Genomic DNA, 16,634 nt, shown 5'->3' with positions numbered 1-16,634 from the left:
TAAGAGATAAACTAAAGTTTAACAAGATAAGATTAGACAAGACACAGCCAGATAAATAAGTATAAAATGAACGTTACTTAATGTAAGAGGACATGAACAAGAAAAACATGTACGATATGAGCAATCAACAGTCTATATGGCTATATGGCTAAAAGCATGTGGACACCCTTGTCCATTTTTGTGACTGTGTGGGATAAATCCTGCTGTGTTTTGATGGTACAACCATCTACAAAGCCCATAAAGACATTGAATATAACGCTCTCTCTGTAAAGGCTAAAATGTGTTCATTGTTGAAATCTGACAATTATATGACTCAGACAAAAAGGGGTGTTTGTGCCAAGCTACTTTTCCCTTCCTCCATGTTTCCCCCAATAGCCTGGCACCTGTATGTTGCCAATACCACAAACAGCTACTAACCTCAACTTCATCCAACATTTTTGTGATAAATTGGATCACCAAGTGCGAGCCAGGGCTTATCACCCAATAATATCTCACTAATGCTCTTGTGGCTGAATGGGAGCAAATCCCTACAGCTAGGATCCAAAATCTGGTGGGAAGTCTTCACAGAAAAGTGGAGGCTGTTAAAGCAGTTTTTAGGGTGAATGTCCAATTATCATATGGATGTAAGGTTTGGGTGTCCACATACAGTTTAAGCATGTGAGTATGTTGAGAGATCCATTTAGTAGTAGTTCTGATGCTTTCTATCATGTCACATAATCTTCATCAACAGTTGCAGTTTTTGTGGTTGAAAACTGTTCTTTTTGTGTCTGATAAAAAATCATGTGATATAATCAAACACTTCAGGATAGTTAATAAATTGACCTTGTGGTTTATTGTTGGACGTTGTTCTCTCAACCAACGTCAAGGATAAAGTTTGAACCTCTTGTGAACGTAAATTGCACAAGATATATATTTTTAAGCACAGCAGCTCTTTTTACTTAGAATATATTTTTACTATGTTTACACAATACCAAGCCAGATTCCTTGTAGGTGCAAACCTACTTGGCAGTAAACCTGTTTCTGATTAAACATAGTCCTAAATACAGACTAAGATATGCTCACTGACTGTAAATAAGCTTGTGCAAGCACGACATGATGAAGCATAAAATCTCAGTATGTATAAAACAGTGGGGGGATTATGAAAAGACAAAAGACATTAAGTCAATATGATGCTGGATATGACAATTATATATTTTCCATCCTGTGTTTCCTTTGTGTTAAGAGGACAGGTGTTCATGGCTGAAAGAGAACTGAGAGGGAATTAAATACACATTACAGAAGCAGTGAATTAGTTAAGACTCCTTAATATTGTAATGACTGCCTTCATGACAATACAACCTCCACACACACACAAACACACACCTCCACTCATGGTAAGCCTGGGCGAAGCACTGTACAAGAGGAGCATGTGTTTGCATTCATAGCCTGAAAGGGAGCATGAGTCATCCTGATAGTACAACTTATTATGAGTGGGCTTCACTACAGTGGGAGCAACTCTGGCTGTCATAGAGAGGCGTTGTTGTTTTTTCCTTTCAGTGGGGGAGAGACTGTCTGGTTTGCTAAATAGATTTATTGATTTACTTTATGTGAGTAAAACAGAGCTTGTGTGTACTCCGAGCAACACTATTAAGGTCTGGAATTTAAACTGTTGCATGTTCAGAAAAGGTTCACTTTAGAAAGAAGAGAAAGAACAGTTAAATTAAGTTGATTTCTGCTTATTCTTCTTCCTCAGCTCATCTGCCATTACCAACACTGAAAGGAGCTCTAAATCTGGCAATCACGGACCCCACAGGAAAAGCTTCAGTCCATACGTCTTTCGCTGTAGGTTTTATAGCAAGTGTACCAATTTGCTGTCATATTTTATTTCCTTAAAAAGGACATATCATGCAAATGTCCAGGTCTATCTTCCGAGGGCAGTAGTAGTAGGATTTCACTTATTTTTCTCATTCTTTACTCAAAATATAAGCTCCTCATCAGCACATGTTTTAAGTGGGTTTTGTGTTGAAGGCAGCATTTTTATATGCATTCACGTCAAGTTTTGGTGTTTACCATCTGATGCAAAACATTATAACAGTATGAAAATAACAGACAATCACAAAAAGCATGATATATCCCTACTAAAGGATAGGACTGCCAGTATTCTATGTTGTTGCTATTGTTGACGAATCTCATTAAAAGACCAAAACTGACAATATGTTAGTCCATCTCTTTGCCTATGACAAATGTACTTTTTTTAAAAAAAGGGCATAATAAAGCCAGCACTGTATTTAATTAAAACAAAACAAACGAACAATATAAAACAGTACTCACAGGCATAATCTTCATCAAAGTTTGCACAAACATACAATACTTCAATTCATTGCTGATTTTGGTCCTTCAATGGTATTTGCTGACAATAAGAAAAATATAGAATAATATTAAAATAGTTCTTCAAAAGAAATGTAAACTGTAGTTAGTGGATGTAACCACTAGGTGGTGGTATTCATCAATGTTTAACAGTGATTTAGCAGTGATGATACTGTTATGAAATATTTAATTGGTTCATAACAGTATCAGCTCAGTGCAAAAAGGTTGTATAAATGTTTCTTGTAGGAAAATGCATCAACATCAGGTGCTCAGCAAGAAAGTGTCATCAAAGACCCAAGATTGAACCTGCCGCCGCATAACAACACAGAGGTCATTATAAACCTCCTCTGCATATTAAAAAATCGGTTGCAATGTTCCTGTGTGATACTTATTGTATGTTTTCTTTAGGACACCAAAAGGCAATACAACAGAGAGCTTAGTCAGCAAATAGAAGAGAGGAGACAACTGAGAGAGAGGGAGAGAAGAAGAAACACCACTGATGAACATAAAGTTAGTTAGTTTGATATTTGTGATTTTAACGATTCCAATAATCACACTATTTGGTCTTTCATTGTATTTAAGTAATAATATTGCTCATTTTTTCTATGATATAACTGATGTTAAATTAATGTGTTCTCAAATGGTTTCACAATTCTCTCAGCACAATGACACCATGCAGCACTCTATCTGGGGGATGCCAGGAAGCGGTGCCCCAAACTACCATCTGGGAACAGTGAAAAGGACCAAAAGTCTCTACGCCGCAGGGATTATACCTCAGGAGCAGGTGAACAATGCACCATTTATTAGCCCGACATTGTTCCATGCAACAAGAACTTTGTGTGCATGAAAGGTCTCATGACCACTCTGGCAGTGACGGTAAAATAACTGAAAGATGCCGGATGTATGCAGATCTGTCTAGTAAGAAAGATGGTATGTGATGCTGTTAACATGCCATGCAGAGTAGGTCTCCTAAAGATTTTATTTATATAAATAATTCTGAAGTTAATGTGATCTTGATGCAGAATTGATTGCACTGAATAAATTAAACTTTAATTGAGGTCAAACACACAAAAATAGCTATGCCAGACCCTGTTCAGCATCTCCAGTTATTTTAGATATAAAAACAAAATACATTGACCAAGTGAATACAATATTTTTCTTGCACTCCTGCATTTTTGAAATCGAAAAATATTGACATACAAAAATCTGTCTGGCCTTCAGAGGCAACTTCTTGACCGGAATTTTTATTTACTTTTGCCCCTAAGAAATTCCCTTTTACACTTATGTCAATAAATGAGACCAGTGCTGCCTCCTGTAGTTCTTTGCAGTCCAAAAATATTTTTGTAAGTTAAACATCAACCTGACCTCCTTTACACAAATTGCATCAGTCTCATAGCAGCTGACATTGAAACCTGTGTCTGTGGTTATTAACAGTTGGAGCTGGTCAGACTCTAAACAAGTTGTGTTTGAGGTCATAACATGAGTCTGGGTCCTGGGCCAGCATGATACTTCAGCTCATTTCTTTGACTTCTGAATGCTGCCTTTGTTTCCTCCACAGATAGATAGAGGCTTGAGAGGGAACCCCCTACAACATAACATCCCAAAACCGAGACAGCGGGGGACTCCAAGGCCGTCAGGCAGATATACTCTCTGACTTGAGTTAGTTCAGTAATCCTGAAGATATCTGGGCTTTTTCAGCAGCAGTTTCTTAAAGGAGAAAAAAAAACCTCACAGAGGAAACACATCACTGTGAAGAATTTGAGAATACAAAAACAAGAGAGACTTCTTCTTTCAACTGCATTTCCTACACTAACAGGTGCTTACAACAGCGCCCCCTCATTTTCAACATTGCAGTTCATTATGCAGCAATTCATTTTAAACTGTTGGTGGGGACACAACCAGTTAGAATAAGTTGGTTTTAACTTCTTTAGAGTAAGTCCAGGTCAACTTTGATGTGGGGCAATCAAATTATTCAAATGAGCTGCATTTATATAGCACGTTTCTAGTCTTCTGACCACTCAAAACGCTTTATACTGCTTGCCAACATTCACCCATTCACATGACTAATGGCAGAGGCTGTCATGCAAGGCGCCAACCTGCTCATCAGGAGATCTAATCTTATGCTCATTCACATACACTCACACACCAATGGCACAGCTTTTGGGAGCAAATTGGGGTTCAGTATTTTGTCCAAGGACACATGCGGCCTGGAGGAGCAGGAGATTGAACCACTGACCCTAACCCACCACCACCCTGCCTCAGTAAAAGCCTATAATTATCATGTCCCACAGCTTCAGTTTGTAATGTAGGTTTTCTGTGATGAAAAAACAGAAAATCTTAAACCCATGAGGAGATAACCAAAACCAAAAGGGTAATTTTCTTAAAAATCAAGAAGTTCCCTACAGAACAAGAAGAAGTAATACAACAGTTTAGTTGAAGTAGCACTCCTCATTACAACTAACCTACATTTAATATGTATATGAATTGTCTACAGTCTTGCAGTCTGTTGATTGTATTTGAATATTTTTCCTTTCAAGTTTATGAGCCCGGTTGAATAAGTAAGCTTTGTGGTTATGCAAGGCCTATCTTAATCTCAAGTATTTGGGAAATCTTTAGAAAGTAAAGCAAGTCAGCAGTCAAGTTCAAGTCAGGTCTTAAGTCCTCATTTTTGGGATGCAAGCCTTAAATCTAAAGCCCTGCTGTTAGGCAGAGCTGGAAATCGAAATCCCTGTGATTACTGGACCACGTAGCCAACAACTGAACAGCATGAGTTGAATTTAGATGTGTCAGCAAAGAACAAGAAAGGAAACTTTGATTCAATATCTGACTCACATAGAAACTGAAAACAACTGGTATGATTGAAGTTGTGTTGCTAAGAGTGAGATTGCAATAGCCTGCACAGGTCAGTTATAGGTTTTGAATAAATTTACATTTTGGGTAAAGACTACTGATAAACGGAGAAGAAAATAAATTGTTGATGATTCATATCTTGCAACAATGTGTGAAATTGTCTTCATTATAATGTTTGACAATAGCAAAAGCTGCATGGTGTGAATAACTGACATAAACACTTTGTCCCAAAACTTCCCTCCTGATTGATCTCCCAGGTACTCTTCAGATGATTATATAGTGAAGAGAGATGACTCATCCCCTCTAATTGCATGGCTTTGTTGGTGTGACGTTGGCAAGCTCTTAATTGGAACCGTTTACGCAGACGCTGCATGCATGTGTTCAGGTTTCAGGGGCTACTGGGGCTTGTTGTGAAGGGCAGTAGGAGCTTTGTCCCTCAGTGGGTGAGTAATTATGATGTAGGGATAGTTAGAACGAACAGTGAAATACCAATGGTCATAGTGTAGGCTGGCATGGTTGCTAATTACTACTGTGGAGCATTAAACCCCTAGTTTGGTTTATTATTGTCTCACATAACAGAGAAACTAGTTTTAACTTTTACTTGGTGCTTTTACCAATTTGTGAATTAAAGTTGGTTGATGTAATGACATAGTACAACAAGCTGTTCAATTAGTATTAAAATAAATTCATCCAGTGATTTAAATGGACTACATTTATAGCCTAATCTCAGACGTATATGACGTATATATGACGTATAGACGTCTTGCAGGATTAGGGTCAGATCTTTTTTTAAAAAAAATCAATTTAAACAGTCAAATTGTGAAAATGAAATGACAAATCAGTACAATTACCAGGTGAGAGTTGTAGAGGGTCTGGTGATTATCTCAATGTAACATATATAACCCTAAATCAGAGCAGCAGCACCTACAGTAAACACATCCAGCAAGGTTAGAGGTCAATCACTGAAAATGTTATTTATAAAGACACACCTGAAAAGTAAATAAAAGCAAAATCATATATCAAGTTCAAGTTCTTTATTCATTTATTATGTATTATTATTTTTTCTTTTGATTTCTGATGTTCTGCTTTCACTTTCCAACTTAGTTTAAATTCAGATTGTTCTATTTTCTGTGTTTTATATGGGGTTGTGTATAGTCCTTATGCATCTTATTTGTTGAAGCAATGGAAATGTTGTCACTGTTTATAGTAGTAAGGACAAAGTACAAATTAAATTACATTGTCTAAACTGAACCTTGACTCTTTAATCAAACATTGATTATATGTATTTTACTATCATGTGGACATTAGAGTAATTGTTACTGACGCAGCAACTAATGGGATTCAAATAAAAGGATTAAATCATTGGTCAGGTGTGCTGAACAAGGTTTGTAGGACACTTCAGCAGAGCAGATGGATGCTGACTGCTAGGTCATCTAGTTTATAAAGAATTAACCAATCGCTAGTCACCCATTTCTGCAATTATAATAAGTGATAACACAAATGAAGCCTACTTTACTCATAAGAAATAGTTTTTAGTATTTGCACATGTATTCTACGATTCACAGTAGAGGATAAAGAACAGCAACTATTACAAAAATTAGATTAATTTTAAATGATTAGCCATATTATAGCAGTAGTGACACCATGAAGCATGATGAGATTAGTGTGAACTCAGTATTGTGTAACGCAGTGGGATTAAATAGTGTATGAGAGTGTAAATGGTTAACTCGGTGGTGTAGCGGTCCGTGGTGACGTCACACTGGTTTCTGCTACTCTGGGCCGCAGCTTGGTGAGGAGGACTAATATCCCAAAACTACCACACCACTTTATCCCAGCAGATCGCCAGCTTCCGCCGTACAAACATCCGAAAAAATGGGAAACTGTCAAGTAAGTGTCTTTCTTGTATTACGTGTTTATGTGCTGCCAACGAGCCAAACAGCGCACAAAAATCTCAACAAGAGGCAGCAATATGGGTTTAGCTCGCAACTATGAGCGATGAGTGTTTCGGGTTGATTAATTGGATAGCCTGTAAGATTTTCATCCAGCCAGTCATTGGGTTTAACGTCATATACGGAGGTTAAGATTAATATCCAATCAGATTTATTAGCCTATATATAAATGATTATGTATATTGCTTGTTACGCATGGGTCTAACACGGCTCGATCCTTGCGCACAACGTCATCGTGACAAAAATATTGTGACACCTTTAAGGAAATCAAAGGTTTCAAATTCATAATATTTGGTGTTTCTTTAAATATAAGCGGTTTAAACGTCGCAAGTGACACCGTGTGACAGACAGCCGTGTCTGCTTTACGCAGAGGAAAGGGCCACTCCCCTGCGGAATTCATCACAGCTCCGTTAGATGTGTGTGTGTGGATGAATGAGGGAGCTTAGTATGGAGGCGAGACCAGAGTTAACGTCTACAAGTGCAACGATGGGGGAGGGTGACCGGTTTGGTCCAGTACTTTTAGGGTGTTTTATCTTAATTTGTTCATTGTCTTCTTTGACACAGATGAAAACCAACATACTGAAAAAGAAAGCAGATATTTAAAAGTTCTATCTTCATGTTTAGACCACCTACTGTGATAAATGATAATAAACTTTTTTTTCTTGTGAGCTGCCACAATTAGTGGATTGGGCCTAGTCAATTCCCAGAAAATGAATCAGCAACTATTTTGATGGTAGTTGTAGTTTTAGTAGTTTTTGAAGCAGAAGTGAAAACATTTGACTGTTTCGGCTTCTCAAATGTGATCAAATGTGATGTGTGAAGCTTGTATGTGTCAAACATGATAGGGTGAATGAATATCTTTGGATGTGTGACTGCTGATCTGACAAAGGAAGGCCTCACTTTCACTTTCTTTTTGTAATTTCTTACCATTGTATAGAGAAAAAGATGAATAGAGAAAATAATGATGGTCCTCAATATAAAATAATTACATAATATTATAAGCAGGTGATGATTCTGGTGTTTCTAAAACTTTACATTAGTTAAGCATACTGTTCTGGAAAAGATGTATTGTTAGGAAATGATTTACACCCAGACCTCTGCTGGACAATAAACCACACTTTTGGTTTCTCCTGACCTTATTCATGTGGCCCCCACCAAGTTTGTTTAAAGACTTCTGGCCTTGAATTCCTCAACCAAAGCATTGTGTCACCATCCTCCCCACCCCCATCTGCCAGCTGCTCCGGCATCGCTATCATGAGTCTGCCTGAATTTCATTTACCCAAACAATGATCCGTTTGATAGAATCAAGAAAAGGTGGTTTTGACTGTGTCCTTCTGGTCATTATGTCTGATGTTAAATGGTTTTCTTCTCCTCTCAGCCCACTGTTGTGCCCTATGAGGATTTTGATGTCGTGGCTGACATTAAGGCCATCCGCAAAGCCTGCAAAGGGCTTGGTAAGTTTGAAATACTGCTAAAGAAAGGTGTCTTTGAGCGCTAGTAATGTATCTGTATGTTATTAAATGCAAATGACTGTATATTATTATAATGCATCTGTTTTGTGTTGCTTTCTCTTCAGGAACTGATGAGAAGGCCATCATTGAAATCCTGGCAAACCGCTGTTCATTTCAGCGTCAGGAAATTAAACAGGCCTATTTTGATAAGTATGACGATGTGAGTATTACACAGAATAAAACACGATATCCATTTCACCACAAGAATAATTTGATTATTATTCAAATTTGAAACATTTGAGAACATTTTTCTTTTACTTTCCACCAATCAAATCATTCAATTTTGTCCCTGTGCACCAGGAGTTGGTGGACGTCCTGAAGAGCGAACTGTCAGGGAACTTCGAGAACGCCGTCCTTGCCATGCTCGACCCCCCAGTTATTTTTGCTGTGAAGGAGCTGAGGAAGGCCATGAAGGGAATTGGTACTGATGAAGATGTCCTGGTGGAGATCCTCTGCACCGCCACCAATTCTGTCAGTGTTAAATTATCAGCTTTAATTCAATTATTCTTTTCATGTATTCATTCAGTATATCAACAATCTGTGGATGTGGAAAATGGAAATGTACCGAATTTTAGATTTTTTCATATGTTGAATTTTTAAACTTTGTATTCATTATATCTAATTGTTTTCAACAGGACGTTGCCCTGTTCAAGGAGTGCTACTTTCAAGGTATGATAATAAGCAAATCAAGCCTTCAAAAATGATTTTAATGAAAACATTACTTGACCACCATCGAGCCACACTGTTGTCAGTCTGTAGATATCTTATTGCAGCATACTGTATGAGTCATTCTTTGCAGTTAAACCTTTCACCCTAAAAAGTTACTGAATGTCACATGTTCCTTCCTTGTGTTGTGATTTCTCAAGGCAGCGGTGACTAATTTGAGGGTGCTCACAGTGCAACACGCACAGCACTATTCCTGTCCATTTAGCTAGTGTAATGTACAGTCACAAGTTGTTTAGTCAAGGCCCATCCGGCTGTAACTTCCTGTTCATTATGATAGCAGTGATGATGTATGATTTTGTTTACCAACATCTTCTTGGGATACTCTAAAGTATTTCAGCCACTGATTACACCAAATTGTACTTCTCAGTCCTGCTTTATTCATATGCATTAAGAGGGGAATGGTATATATGGTGGTCAGTTAATCATTCATAAATATTTTATCAATACAATGGTACACGTGCTGATAACCTATCAACAACATATAGTTTACCACGTAGTCAAAATACATATGGTTAAATAAGGCAATCATCGCTACCGGCTTTTCCTCTATATATCCTAACATTGAGTTTTATGACCCGATCGGCATTCAGAGTGCCTCATTTGGATAGGGTTGACAGGAAACATGCATCAAATCATTTAAATATGCTTAAAATAGATGTATTTTGAGTTTCTGGGGGCAATTAAACATTTTAATTTCATTGAAAAATATCGACTTTTGGTGTGAAGAATAGACTCATACAGGTAGAAATGAATTTATTGCAAAGGCTGAGATACCTCATTCACCTAAAATGCACTGCAGTCTCAGGATTTGTGCTTTGAAAAGTAAACAAACAGGTCAGACTTTGAAATTTGGGATAATTATTAACTTAAAGTGGAAGCAGAGAACTTTTTTGACTTAACTTATCATTATGAAGTAAATGTTTGATTACATGGTGTTATGGCAATAGAATAATGACACCTTTACCATTTAAATTATATCCTTATAAGCCTAATTTTCACTGTGCAGTCCTGTCTGTCACCAAGCATGATCTGGAAAATGAAGGCTTGATTTTCGGTACAAAGGAAGTGTGTCAACTATCGGGCAACCAAGTGAGGAAGAGGATAATGCTTTTGTTTTGTTATTGGTAGATATATCTCATAATAACTTAAATAAATGGCCAACCTCTTTCTATTGTCTTACTGTTAATAAATATGGCATATTACTCAAGCAAATCTTCCAATCTGATGACACACTATCTAAGGTTAAATGCAAAATGTTAAACAAATATACTGTACATGACACAATTGTAAACACAGACCAAGAGCGTGTCTGAGGGTTTCCATGTTTACACATAAAATAAACAGTAGGCTATTTTTCGTCATTGTATTTGACCGTTCTTTTGTTCACACTGTTTTTCCCTTTCAGTGCATGAACGTGATCTTGAAGCAGATATCGAGGGAGACACAAGTGGGGATGTAAGAAACCTGCTCACAGCTCTTTTGCAGGTAAGTGGCTTTGAGTTTCTTTTCCAATCATGTAACTAGATTCCTCCCGTCTCCCATCAGACAGAAATCGAGCCCTCACTCTCCCTGCTCCTAGTCCTTTGCTATAAACACACGCTGGCCTCATTCCAAGCTTCCTTTCATTAGTAAAACAGAGGCCAGATAGTCTTGCTTGAGTCAGACAGAAAGGCCTCACTACACAGCAGAAGTCACTTTTATCATCCTCTTCCAGGGCAACAGAGATGAGAGCTACGATGTGGATGACGAGCTGGCTGAACAAGACGCTACCAGCCTGTTTGAGGTATTTTGTTTCTTTGAAATAAGATTTAATAATACTTTTAAAGCAAATTAAGTAATCCTAGAAATGTTTTATCTGATGCAGGCTGGTGAGGGATGTTTTGGAACAGACGAATCCACCTTTACCCACATCTTGGCCTCCAGGAATTACCTGCAGCTCCAGGCCACTTTCAAGATGTATGAGCAGGTAGGGTTTGCTGTAACATTTAAATAGCCTGCAGTGATACTCTGCATAAGTTTATATGGCTGAGACATGCTATCTTTAATTATTTAATAGAGATTTCATCTTGCTTTACCAGAAACAGACCTGTTTGCAATTTAAGGCATTGCAGGAAATGTTTACTGATTGAAGCATTTTGTCTCTGTAGCTCTCCGGAACTGAAATCCTGGATGCCATTGAGAATGAGACTTCTGGGACACTGAAGAAATGCTACGTTGCACTTGGTTTGTATGAAATAATTTATTCATTCATTCACTCATTATCATCAAAATAAGATAACACTTAGTAAGTGGGTTCCTCACATAATGCCTGCCACATTTAAAGTTAAAAAAACCTTAGGTAGAAGATAGAATTTCAAGCAACTTGTGGAAACTGTGTTGCTTTTCACATTTTTCATTGTTAAACACCTCTGGGGGCGGAAACAGTCAATAGTGGATGCCAGAGGTTAGGGGAGGATTTGAATAAAGAGACTCTTGTATTATTTAGTTTCATTTTGAGAAAAGTAAACTGCTGTGAAATGTAATTAAAACTCTTTCTCCCTTCCCTTAGTGCGAGTTGCTAAGAACCCCCAGCTCTACTTTGCCAGACGCCTACACGACGCAATGAAAGGAGCAGGCACTGACGAGGATACCCTTATTCGCATCATTGTGTGCCGCTCTGAGGTAAGGAAATCATTTCATTTTATTTCTTCAATAAGTGAAGTCAAAGCGCTTGACTTACAGTGTGTGGGATTTAGTGGCATCTGGTGGTGAGGTTGCAGATTACAACTAAATCAATACACTTCCTCTCACAATTTTACACATTGCAACTTTAAATGGAGTTTAATACTGAAAGTTGGGGAATAATAAAAAAGCACAAAATCAGATTACTTTGTCATGTTGAACCATACAATTTTTTCTTTAAAGAAACCTGGTGTAGGCTGTACATCTGTGTAACATGTCCAAGAAATCAGCTTTCTCCAGAAATCAAATCTGCTAACTCTAAAGCTTACATATCTATGCCTTTTTTTGTCGGTTTAGCAATTTTTTAATGATCTAAAAAAAGATTTACACAGCAAAAATATAAATTTGAAGTGCCCCAATACATGATGGGAACAGATGGATACGGGAACAAAAAAAAAGAAAATCAAAGGTGTAAAAGAAAAGGTCAAATAGCTAATGAAAAGAGGTGTATAAATAATGTAGTAGACCAATCATAGATACATACAGTATGTTTTAAAAATTGGATGAGGGTAGGGCTGGGCGATATATCGAGTATACTCGATGTATCGCGGCTTGTTCTCTGTGGGATGTAGAAAATTACTATATCGTGAATACTCGAGTATGCATTCAATTTACACGCAGTTTGTTTTTAGTCGCGGCCCGTTGAACTACAGGTTTCTCTCACTCTCTCATCTCTCCGCACAGAGAGATAAAACAAGCGCACCTAGTTACGTACATCACATTCTGTTGTGCGTGCAACGTCATATGCCCGGCAGCATGTAGCAGCATTAGCAGCGATCTCAGGTCGCGGGAGCAGCAGGTGATATGGACAAGTGGAGGAGGGAGATTTAATTCCCAATAAAACAATTCAGGATCCATCATCTGGCGGTGGTTTGGGTACAAGAGGGAGGACGTTGAACAACAAACCGTAATATGTAAAGTACGCCATAAAAGCGTCACCACAAAAGCTGGTAGGACAGCAAAGTTATATCACCATGTGTGCTTGAAACTCTGCAAGAGCACATCTCCGGCCAGTGACATATTGAAGAAAGTGCCGAAGCAACCAGCACTGACGCAACTGAGTCTAGCGTCTTCTTTTTCCAGAACAGCAATACGACTAAAACAGTCAAAAACAGAAGGAGATAACGTCCGCAGTAACACACCACACAGAGATAGACATGGCCCCAGTGAGTGTGGTTAAAAGCCCGGATTCAGAAAGATCATCGACACACTTGATATAATCTACCTAGCAGAGACAGCTCTACCTTTATATCCTAGTGGCATTATGCACAAAATGTGCACTTTAATTTAGTTTTATTTTGACGTGTCATATTAGTTACATCATGCATAAAAGACACTTTATTTGTTTTGAAATGACATGTTTGTGCCACTGCTTAATAACTCTTTAATAAATACAGTTTTGATGAATTTGTTTAGTTGTTATTTACGCTTTTGGCATGAATGTTTAAAATCAGCATATATTAATGTAGTATGAACAATGTTTTAATGTAGAAACGTAGAATCATCATACTGGCATGATCGTATGCATCAAAGTGTTAATTCAAGGCTAAGGCAAAATATCGAGATATATATCGTGTATCGTGACATGGCTCAAAAATATCGGGATATTAGTAAAAGGCCATATCGCCCAGCCCTAGATGAGGGTAACTGGCTGTGTTTACCAGATGTAGACGCTGATTGAAAGATGATTGCCTTTCCTATCCTGACCCAGGCTTGACCTCTGGTACCATCGGGCATGAAGTGTACTAAGTGTACTTTTTATTTCCCATATTGTCAACAGTATGATTTGGAGACCATCAAAGACATGTACCTGGAGAAGTATGACGTGTCCCTGAAGGACGCTCTGAGGGACGAGTGTGGTGGTGACTTCAAACGTCTCCTGTTGGCAATCTGCCACTGAAAATCAGAGAGGCGAGCAGAGGGCGAAGATGGAAGACAGAGGCAGAAACAGCCGAGTATGTTGGACCGAGGGCGCTTCTGTTTTCTGTCTAACGTACTAACACTACTCAGTCTCTCCATGTGGCATTATATAGGGAGCAGGAGGGTGACATCAAAGACATAATAAACCTGTCTCATGTATTTTTCAAACTGTGTGAATTTAGGTGGCTCTCCATTTTTAACTTTTTTCATAGACATTGATAACAAGATCTTTGAACTGGATTTACTCATCCGTGTGTGAATTGGGTCTCCTGTGTACGTTAATTAATGACCGTTTCTTAGTCAGTTTTTAACATCTGTACAAGCATTTATGAAGTTGCGAGAATTCGCTGTAAGGAAGGACCAAATTTTTACATTTCCAATACCAACGGGAGCCAACTAAAGTCACACTGATGTAATTACGATACACACAGCGTGATGATATCAGGAGGTTCAGAAGTTGATAGGATAATCACATAACATAAGTTCACTGGGGGAAAAAAGTGGCTATGGCCTTATTTACTGCTGCATACACTGAGGTAATCACAGTAGTGTTACATTATTACCATCTTATAAGTATTATACTGTTCTAGATCAACTAATTCTATGTCGACTTATATTTTTTCCCCATTATCTTTTGCCCTCCATACGCCAGTGATTTCACTGCTGTTGCAACAAATGCAATCACTCCAGAGGGCTTGAAGTTGCCATACTGTGCTTTTAAATGAAGAAATGTGAAAGTTTGAACTGAAAGAATATTAGCTTGAATAATGAAGGATATGCAATGTGAAATGTGAAAGGATATTACTAATTTTCATCGCAACTGACTCGCAGAAGAGATTTTATATTTTATTGGTTGCTGAATTGAAAGAAACTATGTAACGATTCGCAGTATGTTGCTTTTTATCCTATACTACATTTGGAAAGACTTGACAAATCCACATGCACCTCACCTTGTTATATATTCTTTTATATTTTATGACTAACACAGTAGAGTGTTTAATATATATAATATATATATATATATGTAGTTTGTTGGAAATAGGCCAGTGGGTATATGAGAAGAAACCTGATGACATTGAGGTGAGCTGCACATTTACAGCGACACCTGGTCCGTCTGATGTCTTGTGTCATTTGTGTGTCTTTGTAAGGCAGCTGAGATTTGTGAAAATTACCACTATTGTAAACATTTTGGAAACAAGCTGAATAGATGCTCAAGTGAATCACAGAACATGAGATAGTTACAACATCAGCCAGGACATCAGTGTAGTTGTGGGACTAGTGTTTGTGTCTCTATAGCCAAAGAATTTTAGTCTAACTGCAAATAAAGTTCCCTGTAACATCAAGTCCGGCTCTCTTTGACTTTTAATTGTCTTTAATAATTGATGGATTGGAAGAAAATTCATTATTTTGATAAATAAGCAGTTGTTTGTGTGTGTTTTTCTCTAAAATACCAACTTCAAAAATGCTGAAATCAGTTTTCCATTTCTTTAAAAACTTTTTGTGAAGTTGGAATACTCGTCACTGCCACTGAAACATTAAAGCATAACAATTAAGTTGTCGGGGCAACATATCAGTCCTCCTACAGGTCAATATGGTTTCCATGACAACTTTACAACATTTAGTAGCTGTTAATGTAAAACTTTACAAAGTGTATTTTCCATACTAGGACTAGAGATGTGAATTGTCATGATCTTACTGTTACTTCACATTATACTGTATGAAATGACACGCCCCCTTAAACCTGCTGCTGCTCTTTTGCTGAACAACTCACAAATGAATTCAGATATATTGGGACATCAGGTAAACTGGGGCAGCCTTAAAAAAGCAGCTTTGTACTTCTGCCCCAAAAAGTGTAATTCAAAGCAAAAGGTGCTGGGATGACATATGACAAATTACATATAAGCTTCAGCTTGAAATTAACATAAGTGTCAAAAATATAAGATAATATATTATCAGTATAGACTAATGTATAGATATATATGATATACAAACATTGATGATATAATAGTAGTAAAATAGTAGGCAAACATGCACCAATGCCTTTGCTATTGTTATATGTTTTAAATATTATTTCACTTACAACCAGAAAAAATAGTCAGATACATCAGACATGTGATGCAGAGTCGATTTTACAGCCTTTTTATGGGTGCTCAAGCACCCGTAAATTTGCTCTCAGCACCCCTAACAGTAAGTTTTTTTTCCCTAAAAAATATTTTATATGACTTTAATTATTTCGCGAGCCCATCTGTTAGAGATGAAACACTTATGCTACAGGTTCAAATGCTTATTATTTTAACAGGTTTAATGTACTTTGGATAGTTCTATTAATATTGTGTTTCCCTCAGGGTTCATTAACTAAAGTGTCCTGTCTGTAGAAATCTGTGATTGTTTATTCTGAACCATTATTATTATACACACTATCAATCACTCAACTTTTATTAATATTTCTTGTTGTAATTTATGTTATCCAGTGAAATGAGTAATTTAGCACGGGGTTTGAACACTTGCATGACATTGTGTGTTAACATCTCACTCGGTGCTGAGGCCCCCTAAAGGTCTGATCCTAGAATCGCCCCTGTTGAGATGCAGTCAAGCCAATGATTAAATCGCG

The 16,634-nt window shown here is 37.6% G+C and overlaps 1 protein-coding gene across 1 annotated transcript; it reads left to right on the top strand.

The window, feature by feature from the left end:
• The first annotated feature begins 6,953 nt into the window (after positions 1-6,953).
• On the top strand, positions 6,954-15,366 carry anxa13 (annexin A13). The gene is made up of 11 exons (XM_053342541.1): positions 6,954-7,083; positions 8,524-8,599; positions 8,722-8,816; positions 8,957-9,127; positions 9,292-9,325; positions 10,788-10,867; positions 11,097-11,165; positions 11,247-11,348; positions 11,530-11,605; positions 11,931-12,043; positions 13,884-15,366. The coding sequence occupies exons 1-11, from the start codon at positions 7,069-7,071 to the stop codon at positions 14,001-14,003; spliced, it is 951 nt and encodes a 316-aa protein (XP_053198516.1). The 5' UTR covers positions 6,954-7,068; the 3' UTR covers positions 14,004-15,366.
• Positions 15,367-16,634: the final 1,268 nt, after the last annotated feature.

Source organism: Scomber japonicus, chromosome 21, assembly GCF_027409825.1.
Source record: "Scomber japonicus isolate fScoJap1 chromosome 21, fScoJap1.pri, whole genome shotgun sequence".
NCBI lineage: Eukaryota > Metazoa > Chordata > Actinopteri > Scombriformes > Scombridae > Scomber > Scomber japonicus.
The sequence above is the reverse complement of the archived record's forward strand: the minus strand, read 5'-3'. Positions and strand labels throughout refer to the sequence as shown.